Source organism: Peromyscus maniculatus, chromosome 15 (assembly GCF_049852395.1).
Source record: "Peromyscus maniculatus bairdii isolate BWxNUB_F1_BW_parent chromosome 15, HU_Pman_BW_mat_3.1, whole genome shotgun sequence".
In the NCBI taxonomy this organism is placed as follows: domain Eukaryota; kingdom Metazoa; phylum Chordata; class Mammalia; order Rodentia; family Cricetidae; genus Peromyscus; species Peromyscus maniculatus.
The window spans coordinates 80,656,386-80,681,926 of record NC_134866.1 but is presented as its reverse complement, the minus strand read 5'-3'; the positions used below and the strand labels follow the sequence as shown (position 1 = coordinate 80,681,926).

The window sequence follows — 25,541 nt, the reverse complement described above, 5'->3', positions numbered from 1 at the left end:
TGCTTTATGTATTTATAACTTGAAGGGTCTATACTAATGGCTGATTTCAGTAATCTAGCAATAGTTTTTTGTGTTAACACTACTAAATCTTTAGCCTATCATTTTTTAGTAGCAAATAAAATTATAATAGATACATACCACAGTCTATTAGTGGATATCTGCACTGTTTTTGATGTTTTGATGATTGAGTATCTGCTGAATGTTTATGTGACTATATCCTAGAGCTAAGTTCTTAGAAGCAGAAATACTGGGTCACTGGTAGGTGTGCCATCCACTTTGGTCTCTATAGCCCATTCCTCTTCAAGAACAGCATACTGATTTTCAGTCTTACTTGACACAAGGACAGTCTTCCCCTGAGCTAGCCAATTACTACATTTTCAGATTTTGTCAGACAGTAGAGGGGACTCACACTATTTGACAAGCATCTCTATATTTTTTTTCAGATTTGCTAAGACAGAGTAATAAAATTATATTTATGATATATATGTTTTGCTGTACAAATCTATCATGTGATTGCCACCATTAAAGTTACTAGCATGTGCATCATATCTTTAGCATTGTTTAAGTGATTCTGAGTGAGGTTAATCACCTTTTAATATGCTGACCTTTTCTATTTCTTTTTATTATTTTACTTTATGTATATGGATATTTTGTCTGCATGTTTATGCACTACTCATATGTCTCGTGTCTACAAAGGTTAGAAGTGGGTATCAGAGGGTCTGGAACTGTAGTCACAGATGGTTGTAAACTGCATGTGGTGGCTGGGGATTGAACCCGGGTCCTCTGGAGGAGCAGCCAGTGCTCCTAACTGCTGAGCCATCTCTCCAGCCTCCTTCTGTGGTTTTTTTTTTTTTCCTTTTTCCTTGTAGTACAAAGTACCTGGTCCATTCTTTATTCTGCTGGAGCTCTTACCTCTTCTCATGGTTTCCCACACTGAAGCAATTCTGTCCATCACTGAAGCTGTATTTCTCATTTCTCTTGTCCTTTTGGGTGTTCATGATAACTTCCCTGGAGAAAACCTTTCCAGGCTTATGCATTCTTCCTTTATGACTATTAGGTTTTGAACATCACTTGGAAAGACTTTCCTTATTTGAAAATTACTTCCTAAATGCACCCATACTGTCTCCTTATATTTTTATGGTTCCTATAAAAACACATTAAGAAAAAAAAAAAAGCCAGGCATGGTGGCACATGCTGTTATTCCCAGCACCTGGGAGAAAGGCAGCTGGAAGCCTGGTCTACATAGTGAGTTCCAGGCTGGCCAGGGCTACATAGTAAGACCCTGTCACAAACACTCAAGAAAACCACTTAAAAATCTATATGAAGGTTACCCGGTATAAGGACTAGGGTAGTAGCCCAAGTTACCTGTTCCCAAATGGTTAATGAAGGGACATAGTGACTGTGGAATCTCCAGCTTTCCCTCAGATTCCAACAGGATGAACTGGGGAATGTGAAGTGGTTGGATGTCACAGTTGTAGAACATTAAGGCAAGGGAGGGTGAGAAGAAGATGATGGATGAAGACTGGGGCCAGCTGGATAGGTCCTCGGGGCCAAATTCCAGGTGATTCTTCACCTGGCTGAAGCTATTTCATCAAGTACTCCAGGTGGTTCTTAGGTACACTAGACCTCCGGAATCTTAGCCTTTGAACGGTGATCTTAACCTTGGCTTCGCATTAAAATAGCCTGGGGAAATTGGGATACCCCAAAGCCCAAAGCCGTACTGCAAACCAATTAAGTGAGAATGGGGAGGAGGTGAGCGTGACCATCAGTCATTTTTTAAGGCTTCCCAGGTGACCTCGGTGTGCATTCAAGTTTCAGATAGCTGCTTCAGATTCTGCTTTAAGAAAAAGGTAAATTTTACAGCTTAAGTTGTCCTCCAGCCTTACAATAAATCTCCAGGGAGCTTTTTAAAAGATACACACCGATGCCAGGTCAGACACCTGAAGTTTCTCATTTAATTGGTCTGGGGCCTGGGTCTTTAAGCTCCACTGCTGATTCTGATGTACGCCAGGTTTTAGGCCCCACAAACGCAGGAATTCTCTCACTGTCAACGCAGCACAGCCACCCAGATAGACGGGCACCCTCGGACCCCTGTCCTAGCTTCTGGGGTGGAACCTAGGCAATCTAGATTTTTAAGTAGCCAGCCCCTGCTGCAGCCGCTGTCCTGAGGACCCCTATGGGGACCATTCTGCTGTGTGTCATACTCATGAGTGCTCTGCTTTAGTTAAGACATAATAAAGTGGACTGGAGAGATGGCTCAGAGGTTAAGAGCACTGACTGCTCTTCCAGAGGTCCTGAGTTCAATTCCCAGCACCCACATGGTGGCTCACAACCATTTGTAATGAGATCTGGCACCCTCTTCTGTGTACATAATAAATAAATATATCTTTTTTAAAAAAAAAAGACGTAATAAAGTTCCTCATTAGGTTTGGTTTGGGTCCTAAAATGGCTTCAGTGTAGGAGAGAGGGTCAATGTAGGTGGAGCTTAGGGAATGAGAACACGCAGAAGAGGAATCCCAGTTTATTTCTTCCAGAAGTCCTGCAACAGTGGCTTTGGCTCGGGACAGGGAGTCTAGGTCTAAAACATACTTTAGAGGTAGGACGGATGTAATAAGAGGTAGGTATGGTGGCACATATGAGTAATCCTAGCGCTTGGTAGATGGAGGCAGAGGAATCGGGAGTTCAAGGTCAGCCTGGGCTACCTGAGACGCTGTTGAAAAAGTGAGAGAAACAGACTAGGCAGGCTTGGTGACAAATTTGGTACTGGGCAACCCCTGGGACTGAGATGCTGGTGGGACACGGATGCTGGAGAGTGCCACGAAACAGAAACAAGCATCTGTGTTGAGGAGAAAGGTCTCGGCAAAAGACTAAGCTATGGGGAAGATGGGTGCCCACCCACGTGTGAGAACGTGTACTGACAGAGCACGTGACTCCAGGGAGAGGACAGAAGGGTGGCAGCATGGAGATACAGTGTGGGGAAAGATAAGTTCCCACGGTTGACTGTGCAGGCTGAGATGGGTGTGTGTGTGGGTGGGTGGGTGTGTAGTTAGTGGACTTGTCCACAGGGATGTAATGGTGGATCTCATATGGTAGGACACCAGGGGTGTGTGTATGTGTGTGTGTGTGTGTATGTGTGTGTGTGTGTAGTCAATGGAGGTGATGGTAGATCTCCTACAGGAGAACACCAGGTGTGTGTGTGTGTGTGTGTGTGTGTGTGTGTAGTCAGTGGACTTGTCCACAGGGATGTAATGGTGGATCTCATACAGTAGGACACCAGGTGTGTGTGTGTGTGTGTGTGTGTGTGTGTGTGTGTGTGTGTGTAGTCAGTGGACTTGTCCACAGGGAGGTGATGGTAGATCTCCTATAGGAGAACACCAGGTGTGTGTGTGTGTGTGTGTGTGTGTGTGTGTGTGTGTGTGTGTGTGTGTAGTCAGTGGACTTGTCCCCTGGGAGGTGATGGTAGATCTCCTACAGGAGAACACCAGGTGTGTGTGTGTGTGTGTGTGTGTGTGTGTGTGTGTGTGTGTAGTCAGTGGACTTGTCCCCTGGGAGGTGATGGTAGATCTCCTACAGGAGAACACCAGGTGTGTGTGTGTGTGTGTGTGTGTGTGTGTGTGTGTGTGTGTGTGTGTGTAGTCAGTAGACTTGTCCACAGGGAGGTAATGGGGTAATGGTGGATCTCATACAGTAGAACACCAGGTGTGTGTGTGTGTGTGTGTGTGTGTGTGTGTGTGTGTGTGTGTGTGTGTAGTCAATGGACTTGTCCCCTGGGAGGTGATGGTAGATCTCCTCCAGGAGAACACTAAGACACCAGGTGTGAAGCCCCAGTGACAGCCACCACCAGTTAATCTAGAGCAATGTTCAATCTGAACGAGCTTCCCAGGGTGTTCGAAAAGGACTTGATGACTGTTTTTCAAAGACAGATAATAAAGATAATGAATAACCACATCTGCATTTGGCTATTAATTAAGCTGCAATTTCAAAATAAGACACTTCAAATGTTCCATTAGTTAATAATATCATGGCATGACTTTAAAACCCTGTATTAAAAATGTGCTATCAGCTGTAAACTGGATAATTCCTAAGTGAAGGGTTAGCTTTTACATTTTATGATACCCACCTTCTGAAAAATGAAATCTCAACCTTGCTCCTGTAGTTCAAAGGATTTACAAGCTCGTAATCTTCACAAAGGACAAGCTTAATCAGGAATGTTCAAGCATTTTATTTTTGAGTAACATATATAAATACCTGAATACATGTGTGCATGTACTTAATGACATGATTTTTCTATGTACCTTCACTACCTTACACTAGAAATCTTCCTGCCCCCACTTCTCAAGTGCTGGGGCTACTGCCTTCAGATTAAAATTTTATATGTGTGTGTGTGTATGTATATATTAATGTGGTTCTATGTGATATTCCAATACATGCATACAGCATGAATTGAAGGAAATTTTTAGAACCTTTGTGACTATAAAAGTAAAAATAAAGAAGGAAATGGTTTCATTCCTTTCATAATGCTCTCAAGAGCGAGTAACTCGCATAAAACAAAAAGACGATTTTACTCAGCCCTGGATGTCATCGACACCATTCCAGGCCTGGGTAAGACACTGCACTATGCTGTAGCAGATGCGTGCTAAGAGTGGACGTTAGGAGGAAGCCCCTGGCATCTGTCCATCACCACCATGGGGCTGACTAAAGTGAAATGGAACTGAGGAGGAAGCTCCGCACTGTTACTGGTCCTGGGAAATGCCGCCCATAAAACTGTTTAACTGTTAAACAGGAGGCAGATGGTGAGAGGACGAGCGAGCTCACATGGGACTTTTCTGCTAAAACATTTAAAACCGGTATGAAGGAACTGCTCACTTCTAAAAGAACCTTTTAAAATGTGATACGAAAGGTAACACACAATCATGGTGGGAGACTTGGAAAATGCATTAGCTAACAACAGTGAAAAACCTTATCCTTTTAACGTATTTTTGTGATATTTTTCATTAACCTATTTTTGATAGTGTAAATATGCATAGACAAACATATTTAAATTAGGTTATAAGCCATATTTTTTGTGTTCTGCTTTTTATGACTAGGATACAATTGCAATTCTCCTACACGCCATAAGCTATTTCTCAAATTTTTTTCTTGGTGGTATGGATTTAGTTCAGGACTTAACACATGCTAAGGGTACTTTCTACCCCTGAGCTACATCCTCAGGCCCAAGTGATGAATTACACAGGTACATACTGTCCTACTGTACAGGGCAACAAATTAATCCTCCTCTTACTGTTCGATGCTTAGGTTAGGTTTAGCTTTGTACTATTATAAATAATGCTGTAACCAAGATCCTGAAATGTGCATTTTTTAGTACTTCAGTATCATTTCCTTCTATCATACTTCCTAAAATGCAAATAATAGTTTAAGTGATATGAACTCATTTTAGGATTAGGTCATGGTTCTCTGTGGAATGACCCAATTTATATCAGTGCATGAAAAAAAAATCCATTTCACTCTACTGTCATTAAAAGTGAGTATTACCACGTTTATCTTTTCATATTTGTGAGTGAGGATGCTATCTCATCATTTGGACTTGCATTTATTTGTTTAGTGACACTAAACTGTTCATTTGCTCACCTGTTGTTTCCATGTCCTGTTTCTCTTTGCTCTTCGCTGGTCTCCCTGCGCAGGCCCTCTGTGCATTTACTTCGTGGGGCACGGGAGTTTGTCCTACCTTCGTTTTAAAGAGTCTTCTTAGAAGTTACCAGTAATGTCTTCCCACCCTCGGGTTAATGCTCTGAATTGATTTGTGGTGTTCTTAAACTTACAGCATTCTAATTCTTAGTTAAGATGTATGTTTTATTCTTTATAAATTATACATGAGCAGATATGTGTGATGGGTCACTGGGAACATGAGTGCCAGTAACCATGGAGACCAGAAGCTCCAGATCCCCTGCAGCTGCAAGGCACTACCTTGGGTTCTGGGAATTGAACTCGGGTCCTCTGCAATAGCAGTATGCATTCTTAAAGGCTGAGTCATCTCTCTAGGCCAGTGGTTCTCAACCTGTGGGTTTGTAACGCCATGGGGGTCAGAACAACCCTTTCACAGTATCTCCTAAGACCATTGGAAAACAAAGATATCTACATTATGATTCATAACAGTAGCAAAATTACAGTTGTGAAGTAGCAATGAAAATAATTTTATGGTGGTTTGGGGGGGCACCACAACATGAGGAACTGTATTAAGGGGTCACAGCATTAGGAAGGTTGAGAACCACTGCTCTAGCCCCTAAATTCTTAATATATTAACATAGTCAATCTTTCCTTCCAGGGATTTTTTTTCTTCTCTACTTTATCGTGCTCTGGAATTATTTCTCTCATATAAGAGAAAGTATGCAACTTTATAATTTATATTCCATAGTAAAGGATTATTGTTGTTAAATGTTTATATATTAATTTTTATATTCTGGGGGTAAATTCAAGTTACATGAAAGTTGTTTTGGTACGCAGTGTGTGTAGGCAGCTCCCTTTAAACATTCCTCCTCCCCTTAATCAGCAAATGATCTTGGGGACACTGCTACTTCTTTCTCATGGTTCTGAGGTTTCTGTTCCCCCATCATCATCCATTCCTGTCACTGTTCATGTTACATCTGAACGATCCCTTGGCTATTGTCACTTTGTGATATCTGTGCATTTCAGGCAAGTCAGGTCAGACTCATTGAGTTTATTTGGCTAACTCTCTCTACTCAAGTTTCCGAAGTGTACCCTGGAGTGAGCGTTGTCAAGGCATCTCAGTAAGCACTGTCATCATGGATACCTATTATTATATTCTAGCAGCTTCCTTCTGTTGGAGGAGTTCCCCCAGCTTGCTTGTGGCCTGTCTTTTCTGCGGTTGACGCCACCACCCACTCTTCCAGATGTTCTTGTGGCTAGAAGATAGGCACAGCTGTGTCCGGCTAAGTCTAAACTTGACTTTGGATTCAAAGAAACCAGTATGAGGGTCTACCAAAGGAATCTGCTTTGGTGGCAGAAGGGTGATAGAAGTTTCCCTCTTGCAGAACTTCAGTGTCAGAGTTTTTAAAACCCAGAACCCTGAGCAGCAATATCTGTGACTCCCTCTGCACACTGCTATCTCACGGTCTGGGTGTTTTCCCTGGTTGCATGGTCTCCAGTGATCACTCTGATATTCCTGTATATTCTAAGCTCTATCACACTCTGCCTCTTCTTCAACTGAAGAGTCCATTTTATGTTTTCAGTGGTGGAAATAGAATTAGACACACACACACACACTCATGCAACTCTGATGGGAAGTCTCACAACATTTAGCCTTTTCTTCTATGAGAACAACATATCTTTCCATTATCTAAGATAATTCGGTTTTCAAACACACTTCTGTTTTTTGTATTCATAACAATCCCTTTCAAGGCTCCTTCAAAGTTTTATGATGCATACTTCCCGCTCTTGGTGGGGGGTGGTAGAAGGTATGGGAAAGAACAGGAAGTGTTGTCAAATTCATTCATTTCTTCTATAATTATTTTGAACTGGTTATAGATTATCTGTCTTATAATAGTTGACCTCATCCACTTCCAAGTTTAAGACATTCACTTAGTTCTCTTAGATTATCTAGATTATTCATACCACATAAACATAATAAAATTTAACAGTTTTGGACTTAAACATTTCATTTCAATTTTATGTATCACTTGACTGTGAAGAGCTTCTAGAATAAAGTTAGCCATTAATGAGAGATTTTAATGAAACATTTCTAGTATTTCACTAGAATAAGATAATGACCATTAGTCTAAATGAGATGGCTTATTGGATTATGATATTCTCCATTCCTTCTCATTTTCTAAGGATTTTTTGTATAAATAAATGTAGAATTTTATCAGATGCTTTTGCAACGTCTACTTAGACAAGCATTTGGCCCATTGCTTTGTTTTAATATTGTTCATAATTAACCAACATTCTTGAAATAGAGCCTAGTTATTCTTATACTGTTCCACTAAATTTTAACATTTATCTTTCAAAATGTAGTAAGTCTGTAATTTTCCTACTCTGTCCTGTGCAAGTATTTTTTTTTAATTTTCATTTATGACATATGAGGAAATTACTGCTGCTTTTCATCCTGGAAAATTACTACCTTAAAATGTTTACAAAGTCCATCTGGTCACTTATTTTACTGAAATCATGAGTTGAATGAGAACAACACACTATGAGTTCTTTGGAACTGGCTGTCCTGGAACTCACTCTGTAGAGGAGGCTGGCCTCAAACTAGGAGAACTGCCTGCCTCTGCCTCCTGAGTGCTGGCCATGAAGGTGTGCAGCACCATGCCCAACTTGCTTTTTATTTTAGAAGTTGAGAGTGTCATTTGTCAGCAGACCCTAAAATGCAAAAATCATGTCTTCAGTAAAGAACACAAAGCTAACATAAATCAATGCTGAGAACACAGAGTTTTAAAAAGTTATTGGTGGTGAATAAGTGTATAAAACACATTTGATATTGAAAATGTAAATTTTTTTCTGAAAGGGTAAAATTCAATGTGAAGCTTCCCAGCTTCCGTTTCAAATGCCAATTCTAACTGTACATAAATTCATGAAATTGTATAGAATTTTGGCCTGGTTCATTTTGGTGTGTGATTTTTTTTATTTATTCTCAAGGTTTTTTTTTAAATAATAAAGCTGATAAAAACTATTGAAAGTGAAAATGCAGATTAGAATATTTTAAACAATATTAGAAAAATGTAAATAATTCTCATTTAATAGAAAAACAAATTAAGGCTAAATCTGAAGACAAGAGAGACTTCAAAATCATATTTGATTGTGGAAAGACCATGATAAAGACTCTAACAATGTTAATATATCATTTTTATAGCCAAGGGGGAAAGTAAGCCTAGACCATAAATGTGAGTGAGGCTGTATGTTCACAGCTCTGAACAGTTGAAGCACTTCAAAATGTCAGTCCTCTAGAGACATCCTTAGGTGCATCTGTATGGGAGGTTGTCCACCAGTTGGGAGGATGTTGCCAGGAGAGGATTCATGGTTTTCCTTAGAACAGGAATTTTCTCTTTTCTTTTCTTTTCTTTTTTTTTAAAGATTTATTTATTTATTATATATACAGAAGAGGGCACCAGATCTCATTACAGATGGTTGTAAGCCACCATGTGGTTGCTGGGAATTGAACTCAGGACCTCTGGAAGAGCAGTCGGTGCTCTTAACCACTGAGCCATCTCTCCAGGCCCGGAATTTTCTCCTTTCAACCCAGGGTTTCCTAGGTAGACGCCATACCCTAAGACCATCCTGGAGTTGGTTAGTCATTCAGGGACATGACAGCTTTACCCTGTTCATCCCTTGACTCATCTTTTACATGTCATAAAAAGAGAGCTCATTTAATAAAAATGATGCTGTCCTTATAACTATTATAAAGTCATGGATAGCATCAAATATAATCTTGTGTGTTTCTTTCTGGAAAAGTGAAGTCTGCTATCCCCACCTCACTTGCAATTCTTTGAGAGGAGGACAGACGCCACAAAAGGAGATGGCGAGTGAACGAAAGCTTCTGTGGCGATCTCCTGAGCTCTCCCCTGCCTCCTCAGGAAAGCATCTTCAGGGCACCTCCAGGGCCTTCCACTGCAAAAGGCAGAGACTTGGGGAACATGGTTCAGTCCTGGCTCCAACTCTAAGCAGACCAGAATACTTGGATGCAGTAGATCTTGTTTTTCTAGAACCTGGTTTTCAAACGTGTGTGTGTGTGTGTGTGTGTGTGTGTGTGTGTGTGTGTGTGTGTGTGTGTGTGTGTGTGTGTCTTCACGTACGCACGCGCGCACGTGCGCGGCCATTCAGGAAAAAGAAAATTTCAAGTATAAAATCTGACAGATTGAGCCTCTCTGAGAGAAAACAAGTCTGGGGTAAGGGGCAGTGAGGCCAGACTCTAACACAAAGGCAGCCCATGAGAAACTAGAGAGGTTGTGCCCAGTGGAGCTAAACCTTTTAATACCACCAATTCCCAATCCGCTCCAGGCCAGAGCACGTACACTGGCCAAAGCACCACCAAAGGTAGCATGAAAACGTGAACCTATGACAGATGACTGCGTCAGTGTCCCTCCAGAAACCAGCACATAGGGACCACATCCCCCCGGCAATGCAGACTCCAACAAACCTGCTCTGATTTGCCTCAGGCTTACGTATGTTTCTGGCTCACAAGTCCAAGTGGATCATGGTAATACTTCAGAAGTGCCTTCCACCCTCATTCTGCTGTGCTTCATAATACTTTTAGAGCAGTCGCCTTTACACAGTGAGGTGCAAGGGCGAGCTTCCCCATTCCCAACGAGTAGATGAAGAGGCCTTCAGAACAGCCTGTATGACAGACCCAGTGTAGTCCTGCTGATACATGAAGGGATGGAGAAAGATGCAGGGTCCTTACCCCAGGTCCACCACCTGTCACCTCCATCCTTAGTCCACTGGCAGTGACCAGTGACCCTCGAGTGAGAGGACAGCTGGTAGTACCTACTTTAGTTACATGGAGGTTTCTGTAAACTGGAGGTTTCTACAGGTTGGTGCAGTCCTCAGTGCCTGGGAGGAAGACAGCTCTGTGGCCTCATGAAACACTAATTCATCCCTCCAACGACGCCAGGACACTCTGATGTCACTAGGCACCTGATTCCTGGAAGTTTAGTACAAGCAGCTACTGCTTTAGTTACAGAGAACACACTTAGGGGGTGCTCATATGGGTGGCAAGTTATTTTGGTGTTCCTATAACACATTCCTGACATTTCTTAAACGTTATTTGCAGCAAGGCTCAAGGAACACTTCCTGTGAAGACAATCTCTAGCTTCTAGAGCCTCAAAAATTCAGGACAATAACGACAGACCCAACGTCACAAGTACAAGATAATATAAGGTTATAAGTGTATGGTTTTTACTCTTTTATTACATTTGTATTTATTTGGGGGCAGAGGGGACCACAAGCCAGGGCATACTGTGGATGTCAGAGGAGAACTTGCAGGTCCTAAGGATCAAATTCAGGTTGTAAAACTTGGCAGCAAGTGTATTTACCCACTGGTAGCATGGCCAAGGCCTGCACTTCCAACGACAGCTTCCCAGATCAAGGCAACAAACTAGTTAGCTGTTGATCATAAACATTTATGTATTACGCTATCTATAGGAACAAAATTTCTGGAAAGAGTTGAACTGTTATGGCACATTCATATAATGGAGTCTTAAGGAGATTTAATGATATGGAAAAATATTCCAAAAATAACAATATAGATACAAAATTATATCTATGATCTCACACTTATATGTATAATATATGTATTATACATATGTTATATGTAAATATTTATATATTGATATATGTATATATACATACATGTTATAAATAATAGGTATATATACAAAAATATATGTATTTCAGTATATGCCCCAAATGTTAAGTAGTTGATTTGAGTGGTAATTAAGTCTTTTGCTGAGTTTTATTTTATTATTATTATTTTTTTTTTTTTTTTTTTTTTTGGTTTTTCGAGACAGGGTTTCTCTGTGTAGCTGTGCGCCTTTCCTGGAACTCACTTGGTAGCCCAGGCTGGCCTCGAACTCACAGAGATCCGCCTGGCTCTGCCTCCCGAGTGCTGGGATTAAAGGCATGCGCCACCACCGCCCGGCTTTGCTGAGTTTTATACTCTGTATATTTTCACAAATTTTGTTAATTTTCTACAATGAGCATGGACAGCTTTTAGAAACAAAAAAAGGGTTGGTTTTTTTTAAAGTTCATTGAAAAATACCTAAATATTTTAGGTATTTTTCAAGCAAAGGCTAACTCTTCCTTCTGAAACTGTACACCTGTCTTCACCTGTTTCCTCTCTAGTGGGGGAAGCCAAAGCCTGCTCCCAACTCCCATGGAGGGGTGTGTCTGGCTCCTCCTGTCCACACTTGACCTCTAAACTGCACATGGTTCCCACCTCTGAGCTTAGATACTTGAGCGTTTCATCACCAGCTCTGTAATTACCCAGTGTTACTCTAAACATAAAAGCTGAGACCTTGAAAAGCCTGCAATTTACATGGCTTTTGTAGAGTGGTATTCACATGCCGCTGTGGTAAACGCAAAAACCTGCCTTAAAGCATCTTTAAAGCTGGAATTGTAATTATGCCAGAGTGAGGGAGTTCAAAGTCAGAGATGACATTGCTGTATATGATACTTTAATATGCCAGAAAACGAAAAGGGTTTGTTAACACATGCGCTTGAATTTAAAGTACAGATTTTCACACGTTTTCACAGAGGGTCCGGCAAGTACAGGTGTGGGCACTTTGGTTAGCCTGAGCATGTAGCTTTCTGGAAACAGTAAAGACAGCTGGCCATGGCCCTCAATAATTGGGGTCTCCAAGTTCTTTGATCTCTATGAACTTGATCTCTATGGAACAGTTAGTTGGGTGTTGACACATGTCCACAGATTCTCACCCGACTAATGGCCTTACTGAAGGCAGTCTGCATTTGCATACAGCTGCAGATTCCTCACTCAACTTCTGGGAGGACTTGAGGTTCAGATAAGGGTGAGGTAGGAACCCCAGCGCCAAAGCCACAGAGGGTCACTGCGACAGCTGCAAAGCTCTCTGCTCCACAGCCGTTATGTCTGAAAACTGTGGGAGTGAGGAGAAAGACCGTCCAGCAGGGATTGCAAGTGTATCGTTTATCATGTAGAAGAGACGCAGCCCGACCAGCGTCTCGTGACACACTGGTAGATCAGAAGAGCTTATTTCCCCCAATTTGACTATCTCAACTTGCAGGGATTTAGAAGATATAAACATGTCTGTCTGTTATACTACTAAATGTGCTGAATTGAATCCATTACGGTCACTTACTAGATCATTTTAATTTCCAATTATAATAATATTCTACAAAATTTGAAAACATTCTTTTCTTTCAAGCAAATTGACCTTTTTTTAAAAAAAAAACTTTTTCTCTTGTCTCTCCCCCTCCCTTCCTCCATCCCTACCCCACCCATGTGGTGTGTGTGTGTGTGTGTGTGTGTGTGTGTGTGTGTGTGTGTGTAAGTGCATGCCACAGTGTTTGTATGGAGGTCAGAGGACCACTTTCGGTGAGTCCGTTTTTGCCTTCCACTTTGGTGAGGCAGGGAGGGTTTCTCATCTGTCCCTGCACTGCACACTCCAGCTCACTTGCTCAGGAGCTTTCTTTTGTTTGGGCCTTCTACTTGCAGGAGGACTTCTGGGGTTACAAAGGCACACCACAGTGGCATTTCCCAGGCTTGTGAGGCAAGCAAGGGCTTTGACCTGCTAAGCCATCTCCCTTGCCCAAACTGGGCATTTTGAAGAATTCTTCCCTAAGCTTGGCCTACTGATGCATGCCTAAACTTAGTACCTAGAGGCTGAAGCAGGAGGATCATCATGAGTTCAAAGTCAGCCTGTGTTACAGAGTGAGCTCCAAGTTAGCTTGCACTATACATCTATATAGTAAGACTCTGTCTCAAAAAAAGAAAAAAGAACCCTTCCCCACGAAAATTTATAAAATTTACAAAAACACAGTTTGAGATATCATTAGGGGAAGTGCTGCCTTGCCCTGCCTGACCTCTCTCTTTGGGTTTGGGAGGGAGGAGCTGGGTATCACCTTAGCAACTCAATTATTAAAGCCTTTGAAAGGCAATAGCCTGTTAACAAGGGTAAGGCGTTAACATTCTGAGCAAAGGGAAAGCTTGCTAAAACCTCTTTCAAAATGAGTTCCAGGACAACCAGAGCAACACAGACAAACCCTGTCTCAAAAAATCAAATTAAAAAAAAACTAAATATTTAAGATAGGGTGTTATGTGGGGCTTGGTATGGAAGTCAACTTCTAGGAGCACATCCTGTTTGGGAGGAAGTCAGACTTCACCTTATATCAGGGCAAGTGCGACATGTTTTGGTCTTAAGACTTTAAAAGACTTTAAAAGCATTTTTATACATACAGATGTTTGTTCAGCAAACATCTGCGAAGCGCCTGACCTGGTCCAATTTTCTTCACCTCCTTTCCCTGCCTTCTCTTAGATTCGGAATCACTACATTTTCCTTTTGTTCCCCGTCTTTCAGCCTCCCCATGACTGGTTGTCTCTCAGGACCTCTGCCCTGGAGGCCCAGCCAGGTTCTGTTTTCTCATTTCCAACTCTCTCCTTTCAGTGATTTCCTGGCCTCTCAAGGTTTTCCCTAGCATCTAAGAAAATAACTTCCAAGCCGATGCCCATGGCAAAGACTCAGACTCTCAGGCACAGATCTACACAACACTCAGATGTCTCGCGGGCCTTTCAACTCAGTATGAGCAAACCAAATGCTTACTTATTACCTCCAGTCTGTTTCCTTGCTTCCTTCATCATGGGAACCACTTTTAGACCCCTTCATGCACTCAGCAAGACATCTGGCAGCCACCTCTCTGATCAGCTCCCTCTCCCCCTCTTTCATGGAGGACTGTCAATTCTGACTTGAAAAGTATGTAATTAAGACCCAACTGGGGCTTCAGCAAGCAAACTTAAAGACGGGTCACAGCTGATAAACACATCCCTGCATGTAAGACTATACACACACACACACACACACACACACACACACACACACACACACACACGGGCCGGGGGAGGGCAGGGAGGGAGGGAGAGACAGAGACTGAAATTCTGATTAAAAACAAAAAAAACACCCGACAACGACTACCACCAAACAGAAAGACGAGCTGACAGATGAGAGAAAAAAGTCTCCTCAAGTGGCTGCCCAGAGTCTTAGGCTCGGCTCTTAACACAAACCAACAAACCACTTCTGCTGGCATAGGAAAGCTGCAAACAAACAGTAGCAGTCACCTTCACATAGCTTTAATTTATAATTTAGGAGAGAAGAAAAAGCCAAAACAAAGGCCATCACAGTCACATTTTATTCCTGTACTCAGATTAAGGGAATCTGAAAAACGTTACCCATTAAATTATTATCAGGGGTAGATTCCAAGTAAACATTGCAGTTTGCTCCAAGGACCAAAATGACAAATGCAGGTCACGGGGCAGATGGACCTGCTTACAGGAATTAGCAAAGAATACTGGTATTGGTTTGTACGCCCAAGTAGTGATTCAACACAAAGAAATATATATGTGTAAAACAGGGAGAACAGCCTGACTGACGTCAGTCCATCTGATTTTATCATTTTTTTTTCCTTAAGCAGGAAGGGCAAGATGTGTCATGGCTCAAGCCAACGAATGCCACTGCACAAAGGCTAAGATTAACAAAACAAACCAAAAAGCTACGAGGGCAGCCTGGACTAGAAAGGTGGCATTTTCCATAAGTCAGGGAAATGGATTTATGAAATCTTTGAAGAAGGGTTTCATTGTAAAGCAATACAACCTTCAGATAAGAACCAAATTAAGGAGTCTTGTTTGGGGGCCTGCTGAATGTTTAATAATATCAGACAAGTCCAAAGTCGGTCCCTAATACCTTAATTAAGAGAATCCACTGGAGAGCTTTAGGGACTGAGAGCACTTGCTGCTCTTAGGGGACCTGGGTTAAGTTCCCCCACACTCATGAGACTCACAAACATTGGTACCTCTTGATCTTGGGAATCTGACGCCCTCTTCTGGCCTCTTAGGGAACTAGGCATACACTCACAGTGCACATACATGTATGAAGGCAAACACTTACAAAATAAAAAATAAATTAAAAAAGCAGAACCAACTGGCAAAAATCATACAATCTGCCTATTTTAACCAACATTTAGGGAAATGGTATAAGAAGGACTTCAAGGTACCCTGGACTGGAGTTTTACAATTTACTAACAATGGATGAACATATTACAAATGTCTCTGGAGGGTTTCGGAGATGGCTCAGTGGATAAAAACATTTGCAGTGTGAGCCTGACTACTTGAATTTGATCCCAAGGACCCACACAAAGGTGAAGTAGAACACCAACTCTCTAACAGTCCTCTGATTTCCACAAGTGCACCATGGAATGAATGTGCCCACACTCATACACAGATGGCATAAATACATACATAAATACCCCTCTGGAGCCCAAGAATTAAATACAGACTATTTTTTTAAAAGCGGTTATATAGGGCACCAAGAACCGTCTTCTTATCACGAGTGATAATCAATTTGCCTCTGAGGGCACGGGATCTCACACTGCCTTTTCCCCAAATGCACAGGGGTACAGGCACCTCAGCATTTTGTCACGGCAAAGCACTTCTACGCAGCCAAAGGAGGTCACTGCCTTGCTGAGTGAACACTTTAATAAGGATCTAGAAAATAGGTTCAAAAAGTTTGGTAAATAATATTTCATGCCCGGGAAACCTGCTGCGGGCCTTCGAGAGAGTCACAAAATAGAGGGCAGGCAGGTACCGCGGCTTCAAGGCTATAACCCTGATAGCATCGTCTCTCCACAGGTACGCGATGCGCACCCACCATTACCGACCAAGTCTTTCCCACCAGCGGACTATCATTTACAAGTGCTAGCCTCCCCTCTGTGGACTGCATGGAAGCCCTCAGGCACCCCCAGAAGGCTGGGGAAGAGAGAGAGAGAGAGAGAGAGAGAGAGAGAGAGAGAGAGAGAGAGAGAGAGAGAGAGAGAGAGAGAGAGAAAGGAATTGCTTCAATGTCTAATTCAATCTTCCCTTCTTCCTGGGCTAATCCACCAAGCCCAGCAGAGAGTCAGAAAAACTCTCTTGTGAACAAAAAACCTGCCCATCACTTGGGAAGACTATCACCTTGTTCCGTAAGACTGACAGCCTGAGACTGTGTCTAGCACACAGAGGGAGGGAGGCAGTGAGTGTGAATAAGCAGTGGGTGTGAATAAGCATTGAGTGTGAATAAGCAGTGGGTGTGTGGGCACATGGCTGTAATAGCAAGTAGAAAGTGAAGGCAGGGGGATCAGGAGCTCAGGGCCAGCCTCAGCTACATAGTGAGTTTCAAGCCAGCCTGTGCTACATGAATACATGAGACTTTGTTTAAAAAAAAAAAAATGTACGTAATAACAGAAATGGAAGAAGTCAAGAAAAAAATGTAAAAACCTAACAGATTGGGCAATTAAAAACTGAAATTAGGGAATGAGACAATTTCTAGTAGTCAAAAGCACTGTGGAAGAAGACAAATGGCAAATTGAAGAAAACATCGATGAGACTACAAAAGATCAGTACTGCTGTCTCGTTTCTTACAAATCAGTAAGAAGAAATTTTATTTTTCAATATTTACATTTATTTTATTTATTTGTCGTATGTGCATGGACACAGAAGTGAGAAGACCGTTTTTAGGACCTGGGTCCCTCCTTCCACCACGTGGGGGTCAGGCTCGGCGGCAGGACCCCTTGCCCTCTGAGTCATTGCACCAGATGAATAAAAAAGATTTCAAGGGATCATTCTGGGGGTCTTCTCACAGAGTAACAGTTAATCAAACTATGAAAAAAGTTAAAAATAGAGACCACAGATAAAAAAAAAAAATACACATAAAAGCCAGACAGTGGTGCCTCACGCCTTTAATCCGAGCACTCAGGAGGCAGAGGCAGGTGGATCTCTGAGTTAGAGGCCAGCCTGGTCTGCAGAGCGAGTTCTAGGACAGACAGCAAAACTACACAGAGAAACCCTGTCTCAAAAGACCAGAAGGAAAAAAATACATATAAGGAAAAGGGGATGGCTGCCAAGTACTTGGTTGCCATTGAAGGCCTAGATTTAATATTCTACTAAGTCTCTAACTACCCATCTTCCAGGTTTGGGGGCAGCAGATTAATACGAAGTTGGTTGCGGCCATCGAGGGCAGCAGTGATTATAACACAGTGATGGTCTCAGAGACGGCTCTGGCACACCGAATTCTTCCTTTATCCTCTTCTGTCCTGGCCTATCCTGGAAGTCATGCATCCCATCCTTAACCTCTGTGTCAGAGGAGTGAGTTTCCATCTCTTACACAGCTGTCTCCGTAACCACGGCCTCACCTCTAGCCATTTAGTGTAACATCTGATGAATGACTTGTGTGGTCAAAGTGAGAAGCGATAAAGCCGGAATCAGAGCTGAACCACGGAAGGCTGAGGCCGATTTTCATGTATGGATCAAAAGGAGATATAAAAACAAGTCCAAACGAGGAAAGCCTTCGTGGTTTTTCTGCAACAATGAAAATCTTAACTTGAGGTATTTACATAATGTCTTAAGAGGTTTTCTCACCCCGATTTCGTGAACATGGAAATGACAGTGTCCAAGGTACGTACGTCACAATGTCCAGAGTGATCCGAATGGAATACATGGAGTCAGGAGGTTTCACGTCTACCCCTGCGTGCTGAGGGCACACTTTCTCTGACTTCCCCTCTTTTATCTCAGTTACAACTCTGAAGTGGTGTCTGGCAAGCAGAGCTGACTGACACAGTGGTGACTGATCTTTGAGAAATGATATCCCTTCATAAACAACATATATGTACATATTCCACACATAAAAGTACATATATAAAACATGTCATGACATATTTATAATTTAATTGAGACTTTAGGATTTCCCTGGCCTTAGGAATGCTTGGAGGGCTAGAGATGGAATACAGTGGGAAGGTACCAGTCTAGTACCTGTGAGGCTCAAGGTTCCATTCTCAGAACCATAATGGCAGTTATAGTACTAACAATTCTTCGAGCTGCCCAATTAGAAACTCTCGTTTTAGTGTACACGTGCCCAGAAACTCTAGAAACTCCAGAAACTCTCGTGTAAGTGAATTACAGCCACTGGCAAATTCACTAAAACAAACAGAAGAGACAAAGGAATAAGTATTTTGGCCAACAGGGGTAGATCTATCACCCCGGTATGTTAAAAGCCAGGGTCCTGGGTCTCTCCTATTTGCTTCCATCTAGTCTGAGGGTTAAGAGTCACTCTCTGGGTCCATGTGTTACACATTTGAATTAAAATGTAAATGGGAGAGATGTTGTAATAGGCCGAATTTTCAAGACGGTCTCCTCAAGATTTCTATCCCTTCCTTATCCAATCAGATGTGAACACAGGCTGGTACCACTCCTAAGGGATTTTGCAGTTGTAATTGAAGCCCCAAATCAGCTGATCCTAAAATACAGAGATTATCTGGATGGGCCCTCTACAAGGAAAGAATTTTCTGTGGTTGATAGAAAAAGAAGTCAGATTTGACTGGATGGGCCGTGGCTGGCCCCACAGCTGAGAAGGGCAGGCTCTAGCGGAAAGCCACCTTGGGGACAACCGCGATCTAAATCTCACTGCAACCTGTATGAGCTTGAAGTGGGCACTTTCCCAGACTTCAGGTCACAGCCCTGCCCAGCCAACACCTGATTTTGGTTTTATAATACCCTGAGCATAGGCAAGCCTGCCCAGACAGCTGTCTCCACAAAACCACAAGATTAAGAAATGCATCCTGTTTGGAGCAAGTGAATTTTTTGGTGATCTGTTACATGGCAACAGAAAAATGAGTGCAGGTTTTTGATTTCCTTTTTGGTTTAGTTTTAAAGCTTTGTTTTTTTAATCATAAATTAATATATGCTAATTTCCCAACCTCCTTATTCCCTGCAAATAAACACTGCTCACAATTTCTCTCTTTTAGCAGATTCCTTATGAATATGCATGGATATACAAGAGTGGATACATGGGCACGTGTACACTAAAATGCATATACAGATGAAATTACAACATGCAATTTTTTCCCACTTATTTGGGTATCTTTTTTCCTTTATTACAATATCTGCTGGCTTATAGACCTGATTATATACCATCTCATCACCGGATGATAGGTTAAACAGAAAACTAATAACTTGCCTTTCTGCTTATTAGTCATAAGCAATGTTAACATGTATAATTTCTTACTGTCCTAGGGGGATATAGGTAAGAAATAGTCCCATCTATAGATTTATTGGGTCAAAGGGTGAACACATGTCACATTTTAAACAAAACTACAGACAACTAACATAACAACTGTACTGATTCACATCAACACTCGCAGCAGGAAAGCTGGATTGTTTTCTTCCCATCTTTACTGTTGTTATTGGATTTAACAAATGAAAAACTGTAGCCTACTTAGGGAAATATCACCATCTCACTCTCTTGGCTCAAGTTTGTTTCAGGATAGCAGTGACATTACCTGTCAAAAAAAATTTTTTTTTTGGTCTCCTCCTCTCCCATGAGAGGCAATTTACACCATTTTCTATTAGCCCGTGCACCACTCACTACCCATCTATACCAGCTCTTTGTACATTAAAGCCATCAGGAGGGCAATTACTTACAGACGAACATACATTCCACACTTGTTTTTCTTTTCACTTTTCTTATTACACATAATCTTCCATTTCAGGAAACATACATGAGTGTCTTCCATTGGGTGTTCTGAATGATACTGAATGCTTAAGAGTCTTCCTAGAACTGGGAGCCTGGCATTTTTCTACTTTTCTTCTTTTTTAAATGACTGTCCTCTGGTTCCTTGGAACATCATACGAATGCCTCTCTCTTGCTGAACACTCCTGACACAAATCATTAATGCAGATAATCGCACAGGATGTGTACGTAAGATGCAGGCGCCAGTGGTCAGCCCACATTTCCCTCCCTTAGAAAAACAAGTGGGGGGGTGGGGGTCTGGATGACAGGCTAATGTCACCTGAGAGATGGCAGGTTTTCTTTCTGTTGTTTTCATGGGGGCTTCTAGCCAGCCCCCCTCACCAAGCACCCTGGACCAACACAGGTACCAGGAGAGAAGAGGTAAGCCATGGGAGGTAGCAAGGCACACACTAGCAAGATGCCAGGACTGGCCTTCTATTCATTTACATCTTCTTCCTTTTTACTACACAGAAATAGGGATCTGGCAGATTGCAATAAATGCCACTTCTCGCAAAACATCTGACAGATGTCTTCTGCCTCTGAGTAGCAACCTGTTGGCTCTATAACAAAGAAAAACACTCAGACCCTGAGCAGCACACCTCTCCCTGCTCAAACCCCTCAGATCATACTCTAAAACCAATGCTGAGTCAAAAAAAAAAAATTCAAGCTAAGGCAATATAGGAAAACAAAACAAAGGACCATTAAGGTCTTAACCATGTATTCTCCCTTCTCACTACTAGAGCTAAAGAAAATCAAAGCAATAAAAGACTAATGAGCAGACACCGGAAGGTGGGGAAATGAGACCCAAACACCACAAAGAGGAGGAAGATCACACACTCACAATCACTGTTGAGTTATACTTAAGAAACAGGAGCTATCCTTCACTTTGCGCCTAGTGAGACTACCAGGTCCTAGGGTGGATGCTAGAGGAAAAGAATGGTTACTGCACACAATTCCAGGCCCCAGGGATCTGTCCTTGTCTGACTCTCTGGAGGCTTCAACTATTAACGCCAATCATGTAACAAAAACATTAAAAGCCAGCTGGTTTTGTGGCACACGCTTTTAATTCCAGCACTCTGGAGAGAGAAGCAGGTAGATCTCTGAGAGTTTAAGGCCAGCCTGGTCTGCAAAGCAGGTTTCAGGCCAGCCAGTACCTCCTAGTGAGATCCTGTCTCACAAAAGGAAAAGCGTCACAATTATGAACAGTCATAATTTAAATAGCTGCATACTTACTCACTACATAGCTTTGGAAATATGTAAAACTGCCCACTGCCTCACCCTCTTTCTTTACATGTCTCCCTCACAGCTCTCTAAAGTAACTATCGTAAAACTGGTCCTTAAAATGGTCTCTTTTCCTCTAAAGGGAGTCACCAAATAATGGCAGAGACCAACCTCCGACTAGACACCTCACCACCAAGTAAAACTTTCAGTACTAAATGGGAGGTCTTCATCAGACCCCTCCCCTCAGAGCTCAGAGAACTATGTGGAAGAGGAGGCGGAAAGACGGTGGAAGTCAGAAGGGATGGAGGCCTGCACCAGGAGACAGTGTCTTCCAGACTCCACAGGACTGACACAAATACTGACTGGCTGTATGCACAGGGCCTGCGAGACACGTCCTCGCCAGCTCGAGTCCCAGCCCTGAGAGGGAGAAGTGGACACTTTCTCCCACTCATAACCAACAGGCTATCTCAAACTGACATCTACCGACACAGGAACAATTCGTTTCTCCAGTGAAGTCTCACTGGGTATACAAACCGCACGCAAGGGTTTGTATATGTATGCTCTATGCTCGGCAGTACACAAAATAAATTCAATAGTATTTTTGGAAATTTTTTCGTCTCATTTTGCTTTGTTTGGTCATTATTTTTTTAACTTTACTAGTGTTTTGTTTGTATACTATGGTTTCTCATTTTGTGACTTTATGGGGTGTGTGTACATGCGTATGTGTATATTCACTTCTCATTTTTTTTCTTCCTTCCTTCCTTTTTGTTTGTTTATTCTGGTTTGTTTATTTCTTTATTTGCCTGCTTATTTTCTAAAGAGAGAGAGAGAGAATGAAAGCTAGGAGTTGAAAGAGTGGGGAGGATCTAGGAGGAGATGGGGGAAGGGAAACCGTAATTATTGTACAGAAAAAAAATGTATTTTTCAACTAAAAATATATATCTTACTTCTCTCATCTGTCACTATAAGCTTACATATGTATAAGCTTATATACGTATATGTATATATATACTATATATAGACTACAACTGTTACATATTAAACATCATATATATGTATGTATATGCATGTGTTATATATTCCTAAACAAAACAATACCCATAGCATCACATTAATTTCATGTGAATGGTTGAATGGTTAAGCAATATTCTTTTGCAATTTGCTTTTGTTGCCCAATACTATATTTGAGTTTCATCCATGTAGACATGTGCAGGGCTGGTTAATTTGTTTTCTCCGTGTGACTGGATCATAGTTCATTTACCCATTTCCCAACTGATTAAACTTTAGGCTGCGGCTGCTTGAGATGTTGGGCAATGATGAAGGATGCCACTGCTGGGGTTTAGCGGCCTCCCTGAGTACAAGCTCCTTCTCTAGAGTTCTGTCTGGACGAGACCTTTCTGGACACTAGTCATTTTACTACATCATAATGTTAACAATTTTCTTTTTCTTTTCACCTCGTCACCTTTAAAGTTGTTTTCAGTTTTCACATTTATTTATTTAGTGTGTTCATGCATGCATGTGCACAAGCACATGGGTGCAACCAAGCATTTTGGGAGGTCAGAGGGCAAACAGTGACGAGTGGCTCTCTCCTTCTGCCATGTGTGTTCTAGGGTTCAAGCCCAGGTCATCAGGCTTGGTGGCAAGCACCATTACTGCCTACAGACCCTTTGACACCTTCTAGTTCTAGTAATGATTAAGGAAAAAAATGTCATTCCAAAGGAGTACCTGCCTGTCTTTCTCTTCTTCTACCCATAGAGGCAGCTTCATCTTGCATTGCAAAGATCTCTGTGGCCAAAGACTGCCTGCCGGCCAGCCAGACATTTAGTCTTGAAACCAAGATCGCCTGAGGCCCCATCCACATCAAATTAGAATTTCCAGCGGGTGCTGTGGAAACAGGGCTACTACCTCATTCAGGAACCCATTGGAACATACTCCTACAGCCCAGACCTACATCCTAAAAACACAGTCAAAGCCCAAAGCCTTTGCACTCCTCAACATTCTTGCCTGCTTTTCCATCCTTCTGTGACTCACCAAGCATTCATTTCTCATCTTGCATACTAATTTCATTCCTCATTAAGTATATGCACCAGATTAATAGAAAGGTGTCGGTGTATTAAAATAACAGCTAATGGCATCTTCTCACAAGCATACCGAGCCATTTCTATAAATCTTAAAAGTGCATTATAAGTACAAACCAATTACTAGGTGTGGGCACAAGGTGCCCACTTTTCCTGTTTCTTTAGTATATATCAAGCATGACCATTCCAAATGCCAGCTACCTCCTGAGAATCCTTTCTTTCATCCCTTCCCTATCCGCCCTGCCAAAATCCTAGCCATCTTTAACATCTTCGCCAGTGGTTTCTTCAAACTCGTCCTGACTTCTCGATTAGAATTAGCCTTCTCCTCCTGGCACCACGTCAGACAGGTTTGAAATAAAAAGCACAGAAAGAAGTTTTCACTGAATGGTTTTAGAGGTACACTTCCACCTTCCTTACAATTCTATAAGGACTTGAGACCTCCGGCCTCTCCCACATCTTCGTGGTCTAGAGCATCGGTTCTCAAGCAGTGGGTGGAGACCCTTTTGGGGGTAGCATATCAGATATCCTGCATATCAGATATTTACATGATGATTAATTCTTTCTTTCTTCCTTTCTTTCTTTCTTTCTTTCTTTCTTTCTTTCTTTCTTTCTTTCTTTCTTTCTTTCTTTCTTTCTTTCTTTCTTTCTTTCTTTCCTTCTTTCCTTCTTTCCTTCTTTCCTTCTTTCTTTCTTTTTTGAGACAGGGTTTCTCTGTGTAGCTTTGCGCCTTTCCTGGAACTAGCTTTGTAGACCAGGCTGGCCTCGAACTCACAGAGATCCACCTGCTTCTGCCTCCCGAGTGCTGGGATTAAAGGCATACGCCATCCCCCCACCCACCCCCACACCCGGCTACATGATGATTCTTAACAGTAGCAAAATTACAGTCATGCTGTAGCAATGAAAATAATTCTATGGCCGGGGGTCACCACAGTATGAGGAACTGTCCTCAAGGGTAGCAGCATTAGGGAGGTAGAGGACCACTGGACTGACAATAACTAGCCATTTCAATCCACACATGAAGCTCAGTTTTAGGGGGACCAGGCTGAACCTTTCTGCACACTTTTCTTCCTCAAACTGTCACGTTTGCAACCTCTAATGATATTGCTAAATGGATGTACAGGTCCGACAGTGTTACACATCTTAGCAACAGAGAAAACTTAATTACAAAGTGCTTGATATACAAAGGAATTCCAACCTGCTATCTCAGAAGGAACAACTGAGTAGTAAAATAAGGAGAAAACCTGGGGAGATATAAAAGACACGTGCAGGTCTCAAAAGCCCTGGGTTGCTTTTTTAAAGGTAACAAAAGAAACAAGACAAGACTCCAGACCGAGCCATCAGTTACCTGCATGAGCAGAGAGAGGCGAGTGTGGCCGAGGCAATGCTGGTGACTGTCCATTGCCTATCAGACTTTTCCGGTTGCTTGTTCGGCAACTGTCAAGGAAAAGGAAAACCAGGTGAAGAAAAACACCAATCAAATTTGAGCATGTTCATTCAAAGCTGACACCGACAATGCACACCCTCCAGGACCTCCTCATGCCGTTGCTAACAGCATGGACAGTGATCGTCTGCTCTCTAACACGTGATTGAAACCTGTCCCCTGAATGTGAAAAACTGTAATGTATTCATACAGCATAGCACCATCAATATTCCTCACCACAGCACAGAGCCATAATCAAATGTCTTCTCTCAGCTCATGTCTGCATCTACAAGTATGTGCCAGGGCACACACACAAGTGATAAATTAAGGATTCGGATTAGCAAACCGCAGGTAGCATCTTTGTTGACACGAAATTTCTAATATGAAACCCTGTGCAATGAAGTGGAATGCCACTCATCTTACAATGATGCACTAATTAACAATCTAATTATTTAGACAAATTTCATATTTGCATCTTCTGTCAATAAAACAGGTGATACCTACCATAAATGTAGCTCACCCCTCACT

At 42.1% G+C, this 25,541-nt stretch overlaps 1 protein-coding gene across 11 annotated transcripts in view; it reads right to left on the bottom strand.

The window, feature by feature from the left end:
* The window catches only part of Mast4 (microtubule associated serine/threonine kinase family member 4), a 594,548-nt gene that overhangs the window by 90,380 nt on the left and 478,627 nt on the right, over positions 1-25,541 (bottom strand). For all 11 annotated transcript variants that reach the window (XM_042261716.2, XM_076552170.1, XM_076552171.1 and 8 more), the window contains one exon: positions 24,939-25,027. In XM_042261716.2, the coding sequence (XP_042117650.1) occupies positions 24,939-25,027 (89 nt within the window). The remainder of the gene's footprint in view (positions 1-24,938; positions 25,028-25,541) is intronic.